Source organism: Phasianus colchicus, chromosome 7 (assembly GCF_987193195.1).
Source record: "Phasianus colchicus chromosome 7, bPhaCol1.hap1.1, whole genome shotgun sequence".
NCBI lineage: Eukaryota > Metazoa > Chordata > Aves > Galliformes > Phasianidae > Phasianus > Phasianus colchicus.
In genome coordinates this window covers 32,122,485-32,141,455 of record NC_143442.1, presented here as the reverse complement: position 1 = coordinate 32,141,455, position 18,971 = coordinate 32,122,485, and the positions used below count along the sequence as shown (strand labels likewise).

At 41.1% G+C, this 18,971-nt stretch overlaps 1 protein-coding gene across 6 annotated transcripts in view; it reads right to left on the bottom strand.

Moving 5' to 3' along the window:
• The window catches only part of UNC80 (unc-80 subunit of NALCN channel complex), a 121,539-nt gene extending 103,591 nt beyond the window's left edge, over window positions 1–17,948 (bottom strand). For all 6 annotated transcript variants that reach the window (XM_090144416.1, XM_090144419.1, XM_090144420.1 and 3 more), the window contains exons 1-7: window positions 17,573–17,948; window positions 16,306–16,354; window positions 9,742–9,898; window positions 8,819–9,117; window positions 6,351–6,474; window positions 4,463–4,536; window positions 3,887–4,026 (exon numbers count right to left, since the gene is read on the bottom strand). In XM_090144416.1, coding sequence (XP_090000542.1) covers window positions 3,887–4,026; window positions 4,463–4,536; window positions 6,351–6,474; window positions 8,819–9,117; window positions 9,742–9,898; window positions 16,306–16,354; window positions 17,573–17,664 — 935 coding nt within the window. In that variant the 5' untranslated portion in view covers window positions 17,665–17,948. The remainder of the gene's footprint in view (window positions 1–3,886; window positions 4,027–4,462; window positions 4,537–6,350; window positions 6,475–8,818; window positions 9,118–9,741; window positions 9,899–16,305; window positions 16,355–17,572) is intronic.
• Between the last annotated feature and the right edge of the window lie 1,023 nt (window positions 17,949–18,971).

The window sequence follows — 18,971 nt, the reverse complement described above, 5'->3', positions numbered from 1 at the left end:
ACAAGGATCATCAGCCATTTTCTATGTTCAACTGTTCTTAAGAATCATAGAATTACTCAGGTTGGAAGGGACCTCAAGGATCATCAAGTCCAACAGCAGCCTAACCATAGTACCCTAACTCTAACAATCCTCTGCTAAATCATATCTCTGAGCACCACATCCAAACAACTCTTAAACACATCCAGGCACAGTGACTTAACCACCTCCCTGGGGAGCCTATTCCAATGTTTAACCACCCTTTCTGTAAAGTGTTTCCTAACACTTGTGTTTCCTTAAGGGGTCACCCAATGCCATAAAATTTTCTTTTAGAAGAAGAAACCAGTTCTGTCCTAGCACACATGCTGGTTTGCTCCAAAAGATGCAAGAGCTCTCCTAAGAGGCCTAAAATGTAGCCAGTTGCAGAGAGCTATAAGCCATTTGCATTCTCCTGCCATCTGCAGAAAACACCAGGATGTGCACACTGCACACAGCTGTGTCTGCTTGAGCTTGCAGGGATATTTGACACTGACCCTTTGGGACTAAGGCCTTGACTGAGGAAAGCATTACTGATGACATGTAAATGGATATTTAACTTTCAGCTCCCTAGAGGGCTCAAGCACAGTGTTGTTTTGTGATGGATTTTTTTTTTTTTTAAAAAGGTGTTTTCTTGGATGAGGTTGCTTTCTTAAACTGTGTTCTGAAAATAAGCCTTTGGGATCTGTGTGAACTGAATGATTTGTTCAGCTGGAAACAGACAACTCAGAAGCATCTGCTGTTCTGATACTGGTAATGAGTATTTAGAAACTGTTTACATTCGTACACAGCAGACCTTAGCAGAGAACAAATAGACAGGGCAGCTAAGCTAATTAACGAGTTGGCCTATTAAGCTGATTCTCATACAAGTAAAAGCTACTGTTCTGGACACTCCTTGCCAAGGTGTGCTAGATAAAGAGAAAACATTTTACTTTTACTTTGGTTTTCCTACCTTTCAGGTGGTGTCATTTCCTAACATTTCTCAGTATTGCCATCTGTAGACTTCAGCACAGTACACACAAACCCAATATGTCTGTGGTAAGCCTCAGAAATTAAGACTCCAGAGATTCCAGATTTCAAAGGGATCATAACATTGTCAGAACCAATCCTACTGCAATAAAGTGCCCCAACCTTTTTTCCCCATTTCTCTCCCAGCAGAGTACAACTGTCCCGATCCACCTTCTGCACAGTCAGCAGCTGCTAAAGGACAATGTGTCAGAAGAGAAGCAGTGAAAGGAGCCCAGAGGAATGAGAATCGTATGGGAAAAGCTGTGAAATGCTGGGGATAGAGCAGGAACTCTGGAGACCCATCTATATTTTTTGGCCATAGAAGTACACAATCTAAACATTTCCACTCAGAATCTTAGAAATACACCCCTGTGAAATGAACGATGAACTTTTGTGGGTTTTGAATTCTATAAAAATCAAAAACACTTCCATGAATAGTGTTCTGAATCATCTGGGAGCTACAACAAGAATATCAAATATTTATTTTTAAAGCCATTTACGTTATCAGCTCTGCTAAACAACATGTGAACAGCATCGGCAGGATACTCCTACCTCCATCTGGGTACCACCACATTCAGTAGAGGAGACCAAGGCCACTGTCCAACAAAGCATTAGAGAAGAAGCAACAACACCAACTAGTTGAACTCCTTTAAGAGCTCAGAGTGAAGCACATGCTTGAAGTGCTTTGCTGTGTCACTGTCCAGTGTCACAAATCTACCCTTTGCATCTAAGGTAGGTATAGGAATGGCAAAGGAGAAAGAAGTGTGCAGTTAATGCTGATGCTGCTTGGGATCACACAAACCCTCCTCCAAACTACACATTTGGCAAGGGGAAGGTGGCTAGGCTGGGCTTGGAGAAACGTGCACATCTAGGACTCAAAACTGCAGGACTTGTTTGCTGCCAGCTTCACAAGCAAATGCTGAAGGTAATTGGTGACTGCAGACCAGCCCATCTATATCAGCACATGTCACTAAATGCAATCTACAGACTCCAAGTTTGTCCCTAGTGCTGTATTCAGGATAAAATATTCCAAGTTTGATAATTTAAAACGAGTTGTTCTTAAAAAAACAACAACAACAACAAACACAAACAACATAACAAAATTGAACTAGGAAGAGGAATAATAATAATAAATGGTAATACGCTATGAAGTCTTTCCAATATACTTGATTTCAAGGCTGCTTCTGTCAGTCAAGATTGTGTCAAACAGATGCACACCATGCAAAAGCATAGCTGGGATACTCAAAAATATAGCAACAAAGAAAATAAAGGCAGCAAATGTAAGGGATATGTTATTTCTGGTCACTTTGCAGAACCTAGATCAGCATGTGTCTGATCTGTCATCCATGTTTCCTTGTATGCAGCCTGTAAGCAAACCCAACACACACAGCACAACACAACCTAGAGCAAGTCATGTTCTCCTTATGAAATATTAGCCACTGAAATCCTGCGAAGACTATTTCCAAGGCTGTATGTTCAAGGTAGCATCTGGATTAAAGGCTGTGGCTTTAAGTTCTCCAGAGTGTTAAGCTGTGGTCATCTATGAATAGAGAATTTCACTGATTAGAGCAGAGATAATTAGCCATGGTCAGAGGAACAAGCCATTTTTGTATCTGAGGAACCAGAAACTGAACTCTGTGCTAATTTAGAAGGAAACCTAGTGTTTGTTTTCTCAGTTCTAAGCTAACTGGGACTGCAGGCGAAGCGGAAAGGCAGTCTTCCTCCAACCCAGGGCCCAAGGACAAAGAAATACTGCGGCTGTTGGTAAGCAAACTACATTTGTTCCCAGTTGTCTGTTGCATGGCAACCAAAGCTCCCTGTGCAGTTTTAACTGATCAATGAGTCCTGCAAATGAGGAGACATAATGACGCTCTCTTCAATGCCTGTCTGCAGCTCCATCTCCATGGCAACCACCAGATCCAGCTCGACAAACTGATCACCTGATTCTGTCTTCTTAAAAGGCTTTTTTTTTTTTTTGTACAGCTGTGCCTCTCTGAGCCACAGTGTTCAATACACAGAAAGGCAGTTTTATGCCCAACTGCAGTTTCAACTGGCTCATGTTATTACAAATTAAATAAAGAATCACAATTGACAGCAGGCTTGATACAGAATCCCAAGTGAAAGTTCCTGATAGGATCAGAACCATAGAGAACAGCTTTGCTATTTCCACCTAAATCCAGAGACCTAAAAATATAGCTAGGCTTCCCTTCCTATCCATGCTCCTGAAAACATTCATCAGCTTCATTTACCTTATGGCAGTACTGGGTGTCCAGCATCACGGAAAATTTGGTTCTATCTTTATCTGCCTGAATCTAGAATAGAATAAGTTTGCGTAGCAGCACCATGCTGGAAAACTGCAGCTTCAACTCTGCAGGGCAAGATGAGAGGTTGGTTTAATGACTTTGCTTTTTTGTTAGTCTGCTTCTTTTGGTCAGGAACCTAACAGTAGCTGTCTAATCAACATGATGCAGAGAAGGAATAACGAAGGCAATGGAGAGAAGCTTGCAAAAATCCTTTTCTGGTAGCAAGTAAAATTTTATCAGAAGGAAGCCAGAAAACATACTAGCTCCCTGAGACTGAATCCAGCTAAGAGGAGTTGAACCTGCAGATTATTTGCTAGTTTCTTTAATTACGAGAAGCCAGCACACTAGAAAAGACCAAATAAACTGTCACAACAGGTAAAGAGGTTTCTCCAATGTAAGTGGCACTGTCACCACTTTGTTCAGCTCCCAAAACTGAGATCTGTAGAGTTCAAGATAAACACCCATCACCCTCAGTGTTCAGTGACAACAGAGATAAGGACTACTGTGACCTCAATCATTGAGTTATACCAATCTAACTTCCTGCTGAAATAGTCTGTCTGTACCTGGGATGTGGAGTACCTCTCTCCTGAGAGGTTTGAGAGGACACGCTTCCTTCCAAGGAATTTCCACGATGGCATGCTGAAACAGTGGGCTTTGGAGGTACAGAATCCGGCAGGGTTGTCTCACAGACCACCTGTAGCCCCTTTGGATAGTTTTAATAAAAAGAAAAGGTAGATAAACACACTGATCTGTCTTGTATTAGTTTTCTTACCGCAGTTTGTGCTTAGATGACTATTACTTATACCATAATAACATGAGAAACTAATCAGGGCTGTGGCTTTACAGTACGAGGAACCGTACAAGCAAGGGTCAAGGCAAGGCTCTAACCCAAGAACAGACATAAGATCGGGCTTCTATCCTGTAAGACAGGATATTGCCAAGGAGATCACAACAACTGTATCAATATCCTTGGGTTTCTCTGCAGACAAGCTTGGGAGCCTTCAGGAAAATTGTGACAAACTGTAATTTCTGAACACGGATTACTTCAGTGTAATAAGCACAGCTGCTGTTTCAGCATTCAGTTTCCTCTTCCCTCAACTGCTCACTCAAGCACATTCAACCTGAAGTATAGAGCTCACCTCTGTATGACCACTGTCCAGATTTGGGGATTCACAAGTCACACTCTGATTGTTGGTAGGAGAACTTCTTTTAGCTGAAAAAATAAAATGAAATTTCATTTCAGAAATCATCTCTAACATTTAAACTTTACCAATTGAAAGGATGAATTGGGGAAAAAAAAACAAAAAAGTCAAAAAACAAACAAACAACAAAAAAAAACAAAACCAAAAAACAAAGCAGTATACCTCTTACAGACTTCCTAGCATTAACCATGGCTACTAAAAAAAAACAACCATATTTATTTTAACTTTCACACTTTTTTTTTAATTGTATTTTCAACAACTTTGTTTAATGAAAATCTCATTTCTATAAAAATAAAACTTGAAATCCTATTTTATCATAAGTTGATTTGGCATTAGACTGCGTTTTTCTGTGCATGCTAGTGCACTTTATTTAGGGTCTCTTCCTCCTCCTATTTCCACATATATTCAGGTTTCCTTCTAGGTTACCTCTCTCAGAATACGCAATGGTTTCTAGTTTGACAAACATCTTCAAAGATTGCATACGAATCTCATACAGAAAGTTTGATCAGTGATACTGCAGAGGAACAAGGACACCACAAGTACTGTGGATGACAATTCTTGAAATCTTGTCATATTGCAAGCTATCCATATGTTACTTAGTGCCAGATTGACTCCAAGCAAAACATCATAAATCTTCAGCACTAGATTTGTTTTTAATTCCCATTCCAATAAGAATTTCTTTTTTTTTTTTTTTTTTTTGGTCACAATTTGAGACCAGAGCACTATAATATTAGAATCCTCCTTGACATACAGAACCTCATTCTGGTGACTATCTCTATTCAGTTGAAAATATTTTTCATAACAGTCTTTATCTTGAAGTTATACTTTAGGCATTTTCTGACCATACCTCAAACCTTTTTAAAAAAATAACCCAATGGTCAAAGAAAACTTAGGTCTAATTGTTTATGTTATCTCCAGGGTTAAAATCTTTAGTGAGCTTCATCTTCTGCAATTAAAAAATAGGTAGAGATGATTTCAAATCATTTGAGAAACTTCTTCTCAATTTTAGACTGTCCTAGAGGCCCGCAGAGCCCTTAGAACAATATACAATATCCAAAGTGATTTATTACATTTGAGAAATCTAATTCAGCTAACTACATTTTCACTACTGTGAAAATTATAACTTAGTGCTTTTCATAGCTTGCAAGCAATGCCACAGTAATATATCCGGCACAATCACAATTCACTAGTTTGTACAAATTATGCAAAACTATTATCTCAAATGCAACAGTAAAAAAGCACTTTTAGAACCAAGCCAGATAGAGAGGCTGGAAGCCTAAGCACCCCATTCCAGTCCCATTATGGCTGAGTTACAAAAGAGAAGCAACTCTCCCAGTACACAGAAGTGAATTTGCAACCTAAGTCTGCCTTGGAGCCTCTTGAAACTACCTTCTTTAGTTTCATAACATGGTGAAACCCAAGATTTCAGAAAGTAAGAGAACATAGACTGCTGTGTGCTTTTCACTTTTAATACATACAGTGCAGCCTGGGGTAAACCTTCCCCTGTTGGACTGCTGCTGGATATAGTCTTTACTCTTCTTAGCAACTAAGGAAGACATGGTGAAACAGAGATTTGAAGCTGACAGAAAGCAATAACTTTACTGGAGAGTTTCTCATTTTCTATGTGTGATTTCTCTCTCATCTCTTAATTAAATATTATGCAAACAATACTTGACTCCAAAGAGAAGCAGCCTGAAACTACTCGCAAAAGCTTGACTAGTTCCTTCAGTATCAGCATATTCCTCAAATATGATGGCTACAGAACATAACATAGTATCAACCAAACAAAGAAAAGGTTTCCCATCTGTACAGCAAAGTCACAGACCTGTAACAATGTTCCTGATTGGTTTTACAAGGGCATTGAAGGCAGACACTTCAGGTTGCCTGTGTTCCCACATTGGCTGCCAAATAACAAGGCCACTAGCCAATCGAAATGTCAGGTCAGATTCCTAAAAAGACAAACAGAGGTTGAATCACAATAGCTCACATGAACAAACACTGTTTTCAGTTTAAAGGGATTTTCCTTTCTCTGATACACAGATCTTATGCAAAGTAAATGTCATTACATGCCACTGAGTTAACATATGCCACCACAGAATGGCTGCTGAAGCCACTGAGCAAACACTAATACATTTCAAGCACAGGTATGAAAATACAATGGGGAAAATTCATAGAATCATAGAATGGCCTGGGTTGAAAAGGACCACAATGATCATGTAGTTCCAACCCCCTGCTATGTGCAGAGTCGCCAACCACCAGACCAGGCTGCCCAGAGCCACATCCAGCCTGGCCTTGAATGCCTCCAGGGATGGGGCATCCACAGCCTCCTTGGGCAACCTGTTCCAGTGCATCACCACCCTCTGTGTGAAAAACTTCCTCCTAATATCCAACCTAAACTTCCCCTGTCTCAGTTTAAAACCATTCCCCCCTGTCCTATCAATATCCACTCTCATAAACAGCATTTCCCCCTCCTGTTTGTATGCTCCCTTCAAGTACTGGGAGGCCACAATGAGTCTCCCCAGAGTCTTCTCTTTTCCAAGCTAAAAAAATCCCAGATCCCTCAACCTCTCATCATAGGAAAAAACAAAATTTTTAATACAAAAATATATAAAAGCTTTTTTCAAGTTAAATATTCATACTAGTTAGTGAACTCTTTTTTTTTTTTTTTTTCAGTACCTTTAGCTATAGGAAGAAAGGCCATTTTTATGTGAAGAGCCTTAGCATCCTCTCTAATCACATATAACTTCATATTTAGTATTCAATCTCATCATAACCTTAGCATTTGCATCTCTGAACTGCTCCAAAAAGGATAATAAATATTAAAACACTGATTAGAAATTGAGGTAACATTAAACGTATCAAATTATTATGAAATAATAGCATACAATGATGTTGTTATTAAATAATAGGACTGCTACTACTTGAGATCTGTCTCTAGAGACATTGAAACTACTAGCACTTGAGTTAACTTCACTTTACATAAGCAAGCAGTTGAAATTATAAAAATTGGCAGACAAATAAATATTAGAAGGATCAAAGTGCACTTACCTCGACAAAAATCAGATCTACATTAGAAGTCAATAGAGTTAATGTAGTCCAACTATCCCCCACAAGCCACACACAGACATTGGTAATACCAGAATAATTATAGCTGCACCACTGTCTTGTTAACTTAACTTCACATGCCTCAAAGTCTTAAATCAGCAATGCAGATAGGTAAAAGAATGGCAAGAGCTGGCTGCCCACCACTCCCCCGTCCTTTCATTCCCTACTCTTTTTTAGTACCATTTCATAATAGTGGACTTATAAGCCTTGTTATAAATTGCTTGTTTTTAGCTGTGTTTTATTTTTTTCCAAAGGAGCTTCTTGCAAAATGTTTGGAAGTGCCAGCAATAAAGTACTGCATTTTTATTTTGCACCGCCAGCTTTAGGTAATCTGCAAACACTTAACTACAGTTGTTAAATTATAGGATTACACCTCACCCTCCAAAAGTCTCATTTAAGAATGCATTGCTAAATGCACAAACTCCCTCAGAAGTCACAAAATTCTATCATTTAGGCTTCTTTTTCAAATGTACCATCCTTCTTGAGAACATGCATTATTTTAGTTATCAGATCATATTCCTCCCTGAGACCTGTACTTCTATGAAACACAGAGGGGACAATACTGACTTAGCATGCCAGTTTAGTGCCTCATTTACCCCACCTTTTTTTATTTGATGCACTCAGCATAAAACCAACAGAGGGATTTCAGCAGACAGGAAGCCTTGCAGACTGCTCCTAACTTCAGAACAAAGAAATGCTTAATTGCCTCTGCCACTTCCATGCTTATACCACTAAAAAGCAATCCTGGTAATCAACATCAAGATGATTAGTAATGACAACAATGAACCTCAGCAGCAGCTCCACAGTGGAATCTCTGAAAAGCTAGCAAGGCCCCTGTGAGCAACAACTGAGTCATAAGAGCACATTAAAGCTTGCCATCTTTTCTGCAGAATTCATATGGGCCACAGATCTTTGACATTCCTAGGGTAGAAATGCCTCACTTCAGATTCATTTGCCTTTGTGCCTGCATGCATGGTAGAGTGATTGTTCATGGTGCTAGAAGGATTCCCTTCTGATGTCAACTGTACCTTCTGGTGTTGTACCAGCATGATAAAACATCTGTAGTGGTCAACCAATGTACACTGTAGGCTGAACTAAATGTAAGACTCAAAAAATCACAGAGGCAGAATCATTCTTTCTTTACTCAGAGGTATCTCCACACAAACACTCCTTTGGCATCCCACTTACTTTAATCCTGTGAACAAGAGGAGCAAAGAGGAACACAAAGAGCTCCACAGTGGCCATGGAGTTCTGGAAGAACTTCCTCCTGTTGTTCTCCTCCTCATCATTCGTGGTGCTGGGTCGGGGATGTCCCGGTGATCCTTGGTTTTCAGCCTGGTGGATAAAGGCACTACTGCTCCCTCCCCAGCTAGAACCTCTGTCTCCTCCAAATCGGTCATTGCTGCAGTCCTGAGGGGCCTCTAGCAGCATCCAGTGAAGAGTGTGAAGAAGCTTTGTTTCAGCTACTCCAAGTTTATCCTGGTGACCTGGAAGGGAAAAACAGTACCTCACAGTATCTCACAGGCTTTCCATTAAATTGAACTGTTGAGAATTTCAGAACCACACAGGAAACTGGGCATCCAACTTCACAATGAGAGCTTGAAAACTAAAGTTATACCATTATACAGCATTATGTTTTGTAATGTTTGAAACCTCCTAATTTACAAGTCTCATTTATTTCAGAGCATTTGCAGTTTGGACACTGAAATGTCAGTGGCAGAGACACTGATGCATGGTCCTAAAAGATAGTAGCTTGAAAGCCTTGCCTGTTTGACCTCATTGAATAAGACAAAACGTAAGCAAGCACAGTGAGGTTTTTGTTAAAACTAAGCTCTTGCGTATCTCAAAAATGACTAGCAAAATATCACTGAACTACTTGACTCTTCAGCTCATAATTTCTAAAGCTAGCAGACCACCGACCTCACTGGGAAAGCTCTCCCAGGTTCCTCTGTTATAAATGAGAACAGATCATGAAATGTAACACACAGAATGAACTGGAATTCCTAGTTAGAATCCCAGACCTAGGATATGTTGTGTGGCAGGCTGAGCATCAATCTCATGTTTTGATTTATGTTTCACTAATGGAAAAACAAACTCACATGAGCACTAACCTAGCTTGTTTCGGTTGGAGAGCAATGTTGCAGTGCAGTGTAGCACATGTGGGAGCGCAGCCTGGACAAGTTCCCAGCGAGAAATGCTCTGGATGGCTTCAGAGAGAGCTGGAGAAAGGCCATGAAGCTTGTTCTCTACTAAAACTCTTTCAAAAGACTGCAGTTGAGAGAAAAAAAAAAAACCACTAATGCTTCCTGCACATACTTTCTATGACATACACCATTCTCTTTAAAACCTGTAAGTTTTCATTACACAGTTATAATGTAAGTTAGAATATTTTTCATGTAAAATACAGCCTGCAGTTAAAGCTCACTATATACATGGACATACTCAGCTAGGAAATTAATGGGTCACTCTATATAACAAGCAAATACACATGAAACTCAGTATAATAATGAAAAAGAATAAAAGCAAACATTATGCATATATAAGTACCAACATCAAACCAGACTTACGCTTATGCTTGGTATTAATCTGGCATGCCAGTGATCCTGTTGGGAGTAACAGGATCTAATGAAGCCTATGTTTGTGGAGCTGAGGGCTGGTTATACTACTCTCTCTCACACACACATGCTCTTTCAGTTTAGTGTAACATAAAGGGCAATCCATTAAAGGTATATGTGCCTCAGGAATTGTTTTCACACCCTGCCACAAAAAATAGCATACAAACATTTTCAGTGAGCCATGATGTAGTGGTTTTATGAATGCTTAAAAGAGCTGATGGCTGCAGCAAGTTCATTATTTCCACCTCAAGCAATACAAAATAAGACGATCTGCCTCTGAAATCCCCCAGGAAGTTCCTTATTGTTAGTTACTCCAACTATTTCAATAAGCTCTTTCTCTGACCAGATACAAAGATCTCATTATAGGTCACAAAAGCAGTTATACTCCTTCACTGAAGTTCCTAAAGCTAAGAAATACATTACTGGTAATGCACGTCCTTGTCATAGACTAGCTTAGCCTCCTGGCTACCTATTTGTTCACAAGCTGTTCCACCAATTTGATCAGGCTCCTGGCAAGCAAGTAACTGCTGGCATTCATGACCTAAAGGGTGCTTCAAATGCTCTCACTCCAGATTCATAAAGCTTATCTTTCAACACTAGTCACAACAATTTCTCCTGTAAAAGTGCAGTAGCAATAGGAATAGACTTAATTACAGAAAAAGAAAAGCTAAAAGGGCAGCAATAGTAAACTCTCTCTTCTAAATGACCAGCTCAGCTACTTCAATGCACAGCATGATAACCAGTGGTAATGTGCACTCTTCTGCATAATCCAACAGCTTGAAAGCCAGTGTGCATTTATCCTCTCAGGTTGCTTCCACATGTGCTGAGAGGCAGGATGCGCCAGCGCGTGCACAGTGCCACACCATCATGGGAATGCAGCATCCCCATCACAGCTGGCTCTGCTTTAACCAGCACGGAGGCAGAGAAACGCACATCTATCTGTACCTACAGCCTATGATTGAAGCTCCCCATTAGCTCCAAGAACAGAGTAAGAGAAGGGGAGACAGTGTGATTTGTAGAAAAACATACATCTATATTCAGTACTGAGTGGGCTTATAAAAAACTAAGCTGTAGTTACACAAATTGAACATGAGGAAATACTAAAAAAGAAATAATAGAGCTGCCAGCAAATGTAACTCCATGGAAAGTTGCTCTGCCAACCTATTAGAAATCCTCAGTTTCTGAGCTCACTGTGGAGCAACAGCAGAAATTGCAAAGTGTTAGTTAAAATATGTGGATATATGGGTGAAACTAATGATTACTCAGAAACAATGGGCTATGGATTAGGTTGTCGGCAACATGCACATAGCACCAGGCGTGGGTAACATGGCTACCATAGAAAGACCCAAATCACTCCTACAGTGAGAGATCACTTTTAGTCAGAGATCTGTTGGATGTCATGCTGCCTATGATGGAAAACACTCAGTTATTCCTACCAGTTCAGGAACACAGGCAGTATTGTTACAGGAGCCTTGGCTCCTTAGGAGCCATTTGGCAGCACACCCAAGAGAATGCTGTGATGTCCATTGAGATGAGAGGATGGCAAATGGTTTGAAAGCCTGGGGTGGGGGGAGCCAGGTGCTCATACTTATGGTCTGGGTATACTGTCAAAAATGGAACTACATCATTAAACCATAGAAGAAACGCATCACAAGTGCATTAGGACAGAGGTATAGAACTATCCCAAGTCAGGATTACTTAACAAACAGGGAAACAAAGTGGCAAAGTAAGTAAAGTGAGTCTCTAACACATGGTCATTATCAAAACAGAACCTGAAAAGGCCACAGAAAACTATGATACCATTTTTGTCACAAGGAGTCAGAGTGTCACCCCTCATTCCTTTCCCCTTGCTGCAGTCACATGCTCCCACCTCATTCTTATGTCAGTTCTGGTGCTTGCTGAGTGGAGTCAAGCCTCTACACAGGCCAAAATGAAGTTCAGCACAGAAGGAAGCATTTTCTACCAGGCCAGCAAGCTGAATTAGCTCCCTGGAGGGCCTGTTAAGCATCTAATCAGGCTTACCTAAAGAAATTATTTTTCTTGCCACCAGATAAAGGGTATGGCAATGTTATGGACGTCTAGAGTTGCAGTCTCAGGACTGCCAGTAAGCTAAGAAGCAGCTAACTACGTTTTTGCAGCAGCTAGTCCCTGACTGCAACAGACCATGTGTCAAAGAAGGATAAAGAACACTAGCCAAAGTGACAGTCAGTGCTATGTCTTGGCTAAAAAAAAAGTAGTCCCTTTTTGGAATGATCTGTATGTGTGGCCACAAATATGCACATTTCCACTCACATATGCATATGTGTATGTACATATACATATTAGCCTGGTGATGCCATCTGTTTTCAAAGGGAATAGGGGGTCAGTCTTGTCTGGCTGTCTTCCCACTGCTGCTGTTCTCCTTTTACTCTCTTCTCCAACCAAGAAACAAAGGGGCTGTCAAATACCTTGTGACCAGGATCAGTCTGCATGTCACTTTCCTGCTGGACAGGGAACTGGTAGATGCCCTGAAGGCATACAAAATAGAGTAGCTTCTGGCTGGTCTTTGCCATGGTTTCCTATACGCCTTGCTCAAGTCACATGAGCCAAACCCTGCTCTAAGGCCAGAGGAGCCATACCTGCAGCAGACTGCATAAGGCATCTCCCAGTTCCATTCCCTCAGGAGAGCTAGATTCCTACTAAGTTGTTCATCCAAAGCTTGGGCTGAATCACGGTAGAGAGAACTAGTACTAGTGTCACTTCAGACAGACTAGAGATAACTTAAAATGCAGGCAAACAGTATTATCAGCCTAGAGAAGGTCCTCCAAGTAAACAAGTATATGAAATTTTAAAACGTGAATCTAGGCGCTCAGAGAACAAGAGAGTCAGGTTCTGTTGTTTATGAATGCAAGACTGTTATAAAATCAGCAAAAGAGACAATTAAACATAGTACAAACATTGACAGTGAAGCACAGATGCCAACTACTTTATTCACAGAAAATTCCTGTGTCCAAAGACTCAGTCTTTTGCAACCATTTCTACTGTTTTGTTTTTTTTAAATGTTGTTCCACATCTATCCTTTAATCATTTGTGACAACAGAAATGTATCACTATATTTGCAGAAACATGGGGAAAAAGAAAAGTATTTTAAAAGAAACTTGGAATTTGCAAGATCTTCCAGAACACATCTGGGTTCTCCCATCGTGTACCAGTTTCAGGCAGCACTGAGTTAATTTTCTTTCTATTAGCTGGTATGGCTCTATGTTTTGGATTTAGATGAGAATAATGTCGATCACACACCAGTGTAATCCAAAGTGAAAAAACTCAAAATATATTCCCTATATCCTCTTACCCTCACTCCCAAAAAACACAATAGTTCTATATATCACTCACGTACACTCCCTTTGAGGTCATTTACAGCTTTGAGTCAGGCACTTTAGAAATGACATTGAATCAGGGCAGAGGAACTACAGAAAGGGGAGAAGGAAGAATATTTAATCCATATGGAGGTACAAGGACATTTAGACAGTGTAAAACAATGTGGTGGGGGGGTCCCACAGGGCAAAATAAGATTATTTATCTTCACATTTAAGGCTAGTGTTTATAAACTAATTGAAGTCAGTGAGATTGTTTAGATAAGAAAAACAGGACGTTTTTCACAAGTATTAAAAATTATGAACTGTATAGCAAAGCTCAAAAACCCAATACAAACAGCTCTTACACCAGATCCTGTAATGACCGAATCTGGATCTCCAACATCTGCTTCCTCAATGCATAATATGCAGCAAAATCTAGTGCAGCAAATTTATAGCCAAGCATAATAACAGAATGCATGTGACAACACTGTGCTGCAGTATCAGGCAGTTAACGGCCTATAGTCTTGCCTAGAACAATTTTGGCAAGAGAATTTAAAGACGACAGATCATACATCAGGTGCACCACATTTCTAGACATGCTAGTCAATACAGCAGTTTTAAATAATCAGCCTGATGTTTCAGAAGATGAGCCAACTACCTGTCAAGCTCCAGATATCTTCTATCTCACTCATGCATGCAACATTCTGCTATCCTGCTGGATTACATGAAAGGTGTTGATGTGGGCAAGCATCCTTGTACACTGCCAGGGATAGGAAACCAAAGAGCAAATAAAAGTGGCAGATGCAACAGCTCAGGCTGCATCTCATTATTTCTGCAAAACTGAGCCCCACCTTCGGTAACTTTCTAGCCTTATTTAATGATTGCATTAAGAAATGGAGAAGAATCAAATTCTCCTTTATATAAGCAGCTGAAGCAGACTGGGCCTTCATCAAAACTGGTTAAAGTTGCAGACAAAGAATTTTGATGCAAGAGCTATGCATATTTTTAAAAGGCCTCTAAATACTGATACGGTCTCACGGTGCATTCACCGTGAACATATTTCTTTATTCTCCCTGTCTCCTGAGACACTAAACTGCCCCAAAACTTGGGGCTTCTAAAAAATCATGGCACCATGACCCATGGGCCCTATTATGCAATTGGTTTTAAACAAAGATGTTGAATTCATCCATGCCCAAGCTGTAACTCTTTAGCTCCAAAGTTTTTTGCCAGGACTACAGCATGTAAATATGTAAATGTGCTGGCACAGAATCCAGGCTGGGTACTCCAAGGCATGTGCTGAAACAAGCCCCCTGACCTGCAGGGAAGGCATGGTTTGATTGTCCTGGTACTAACTGTACCTCCAAAACACTTCAGGACCACTCCCAAACCCAAAGACCACCTCTTTCCTGAGCATTTTTTCAGAGGTCCTTTTCATTCAACTGAAACTGTAACTTACGTTCTCTTGCTGTTTTTTTCACTTAGTGAATTCTGGTATGTGCATATAAAAGAAACAGGATTTGGAAGCAACCTGAGGGACAGAGAATATCTGCTCTCAATAGCATAGCATGAATCCCAACAAGTCACAAGCAGACAGACACATTGATGTAGAAGAGAGAAGGAAGTTCTGTCCCTCTACCCAACAGTAACAGAGAACATTAACTCACTGGTGGAGCTATAATCTCAAATTAGAGGCTCATCAAGGCACAGCTCTTGCACACTTCTGAGACTCCTACAATGATGTAAGGCAACAAGCTCCACTTTATATCCTCCGAGCTGTACCTGGTATTGACCAGCAAGGATGCTTTGAGCTTACTGTGCCAGAACTGCTACACATTTCACCCAGAAACAAAGTAAAACAAAAGTCCTCTGTCAGTAGTTGGTATCTAGGAATAACCCTGAAAAATTTATGGATTTCCTAGAAAAATCCAGTCAGCAGTAGCAAAAGGCTTCTCCAGTTTAATGTCTTGTGAGAAGGAAGCCAGAAAATTGCTGCAGAGAGACCTAAGTACTTTAAACTATTAAGATACATGTCCAGACTGCATTTTTCCAGTCTGTCAGGTTTGGCTGCAACTGCTTAATGTACTTTAAGTCAACCAAAGATGAGCAACAGCTGAAGAAATTGTGCAGCTCCCTAGATAACCATCTTACTTTAACTTACTGCATGTCTTCCCTTTCTGTCTTCACATGTTTGATTGAGATTTTATACTAAATATAGCTAGAAATAAGGATTATCAGCATCTGCATAATAATCCCTTCGATTACGCTAAGATACGGTCCTCTCTTTTCCAATAGAGGATGCATTTTCATTTTGCACAATGGAAGAAAGTAATTTTAAAGTTTGCTGTTAGCAACTTTTAGATTTTTAGTATTTTAACTCCAAAAATCACAAACTGAAATGACACGAATTTCATCCAAAAGCCCATACACCCATGACAAACTGCAAGATTAGACCCAGATTGTCTAAGCTCAGCCTGCACTCACTGTACTTCACTGTGTCAGTTCAACTACTAATATCAACATTAAATACATATATCAGGTCTAAAGGTGGACATGATTTCTAAATTCTCTAGGTGGGAAAGGATTTCAAATCCTTCGCATGATAAAAGTATAAAATTAAGCTAAATGGTCTCTCCTGTAAGCTGAAAGGCTTGCTGACCAACTACCGTATCCAGGTCAAGTTGCATTAAAGGTTAGTTACTAATAAGAATTGAAAACAGGTACATACCACACAGGAAGCTTCATATTGTTTCCCCAGTTTAGGTCTTAAAAATGCACTGAAGGAAAAAAAGAAAAAAGTATTAGAGGCCCAGCACTTCAAGCAGGAGTTCTGCATAGTTACTTTCAGGATTTTTCTCATGTCAGAAAATTAGCAAAATGCTGAAAACTTTGTAATATAGAGGAAGATGAAGCCAAAATAATGTCCTAATACCTGTTGATGACGTCTGCCAAGTGCTATTATCTTTCAGGACCTTTCTTGAGGATGGATTAAATCTTCCATTAGACAGTTATCAGCCATTTTACCTCACTGAAAGATTTCCACAATGTTCTACTTAACATGCTAAATATTACTCAACTTTGCCCTGCATATATTTTAAGCTAAGGAATAACTTGTCAGTTTTCTATTAAGTATTTTCCTCCACAATCAGTGATTTGAAAGGCCTGTGATGAAAAGCAGGCCTTCATCCTGTAGCTAGAGAATATCTACCCTCTGCTATCATTTCCTTCCGGAATGGAATTGGTTACACACTTAAAAAAAAAAAAAAAAAAAAACAACAAAAAAAAAAACCAACAATCCCCACACATAAATCAGGTCACATTATTATATATTATTTCTTAAAGGATGAAACTGTGGGATAATGGGATTTTGTGACTGAGATCTTAAATTAGAGTCACAACCTTCAAGCCTTCCACCCTCTCCCACAGCCCCCACGATATTTTCAGTTGAGAATTCCTGCAAGACAGGAAACAGACAGCATTCACAAGGAACACAAAGTCCCTACTATACATTCAGCCTGCCCCTCACACATCATTTCTCTCCAATCCAATGAAACAGAGTGAGACTTTGACGTATCTGTTTGCATGCTGACCTCTCAACACATAGATTACACTTCCAGAATAGCTGCAAAAACAGATACAAGCAGAACCGCAAGTCCAGTGCAGCACCAGGGGCACTGCTTCTAGCACCTGAGCTCCAGAAGTCCTCTTAAAGCAGGGAGAAAGAGAGCAGCAAGGAGGGGTGAGGTGCACACACATACACATGGATATTTTAAAGTCAAATTAAGCAGCTTTCTGGGACTGCCAACATCCTTCCCCCATCCCCAGTACATACACACAGAGTGTATTGCATGGAGTGCAAAAAAGAACAGCTTGTTTCACGCCTTCATATTGCAGCTGCAGTAACTGCTTCCTACCCAGCACTGGGCAGCAGCTGGCCTGCCTGCCTCCCCCCCCACCACCCTGTTGCAGCTGTATCCTAAGCATGCTGCTCTCACCTGGTTTGCCTCCATAGGAAGGTCTGGATGGGCAGAGGGATACCACGGCCGCTCTCCTGCTCCTGGCCCTCCGAGCTTTTCCTTTTCACCATGATGCTGATGACAGCTGCTGCTATGAGCCAGTCTTTGCAGACATATCAGTCGGTGTCTCCTATAGCTGCCTCTTGGCTCTCCATAACTCTTTATCCCTTTCCCTTCATTCCTTACAGCTCCCCCCCTCCTTGCACCTCCTCCTGCCTCGGTGGTGCAAAATGGCTGCAGGAGGCAGGGAGGAAATTAGGGGAGCGAAGATGTCCGCGTCCCTCCGCTTCCTCCCTGCCTTCAGCACCTCCCTCTGTGGACAGCTCCGGCTCCGCGAGCCGCGCCGGCAGGCGGTGACAGGGGCGGGCGGGGGGGGGCGCCAGGCGGGCCCGCCCCGCCCAACGTCCCGCGGCGAGGCCGGGCGCGAAGCCCCCCTCCCGCAGCCCCCACCACCTCGCCCGGTCTTGGACGGGCAAGTTGGGGGACCCGACGTGCAGCTCGGAATGCCCAGGGCAGCCGGTCGGGTCAGCAGAGCGTCTCTCCCGCTTCCTCCCGCCCCGACGAACGAGGGCTTGGCGCTGCTGAGCTCCTGCGTCTACCCAGGCAGGAGACCCCAAGCACATAAGGAGGCTGTTGCAAGGGCAGGTACCTGTGCATCTCCAAAACGGGAAGAGTAGTTAGGGTGCTCAGAAATAAATGAATAACATGAAATGCACTGCTTGTGTAAGAAATGACGGCAGTTTTAAAGAGAGGTGTTCCAACATCCCAAAGCTGTATTTCTGATGGTCTTTCAATTCTCCTATTCAATACAAGGAACTTAAAGACTCACTGAGGCCATTCCTTCCTTGAACAGGAGCTGAGCTGATCAGCCCCACCTATTCTGCTCCTTACGGTTGGTTGGAGGAGCAACCACTGAAAACCCAGAGTCACTCCTACTGGAGATGAATGTTTTTCCTAGTGCCCAAGCAAGTGCTCCCCTGCAGTGACTTCAGCTGCTTCTGCTCTCTGCTCATGTAGAACATAACCCCACATGCTCAACACTAGGCTAAAACACTCCTCTTGCACAAAAGTGGTATTCAGACAGTCGTTTGGAAGGTAATCTGTTGAATAAAGTGTAAACACGTTTACAGCAAAAAGGTTTTACAGAAGGGTGTTTTAGTTTTCTTCCTTTTTTTTAAAAAAAAAAAAAAAAAAAAAAAAGCACTAACTTTTTCTGCTGATGCACAGAAATAAAGTCTCTCTTGCTCAGATAATAAGGTTTTAATTTCTAATTTTCTGTCCTCGAGTTATATCAGAAATAAGACAGACGTGATGTCTAAAATGTTCCAAGAGCTACCTAATGAGAAAAGCTGGCTAAAAGAAATCACTTCTAAAGAAG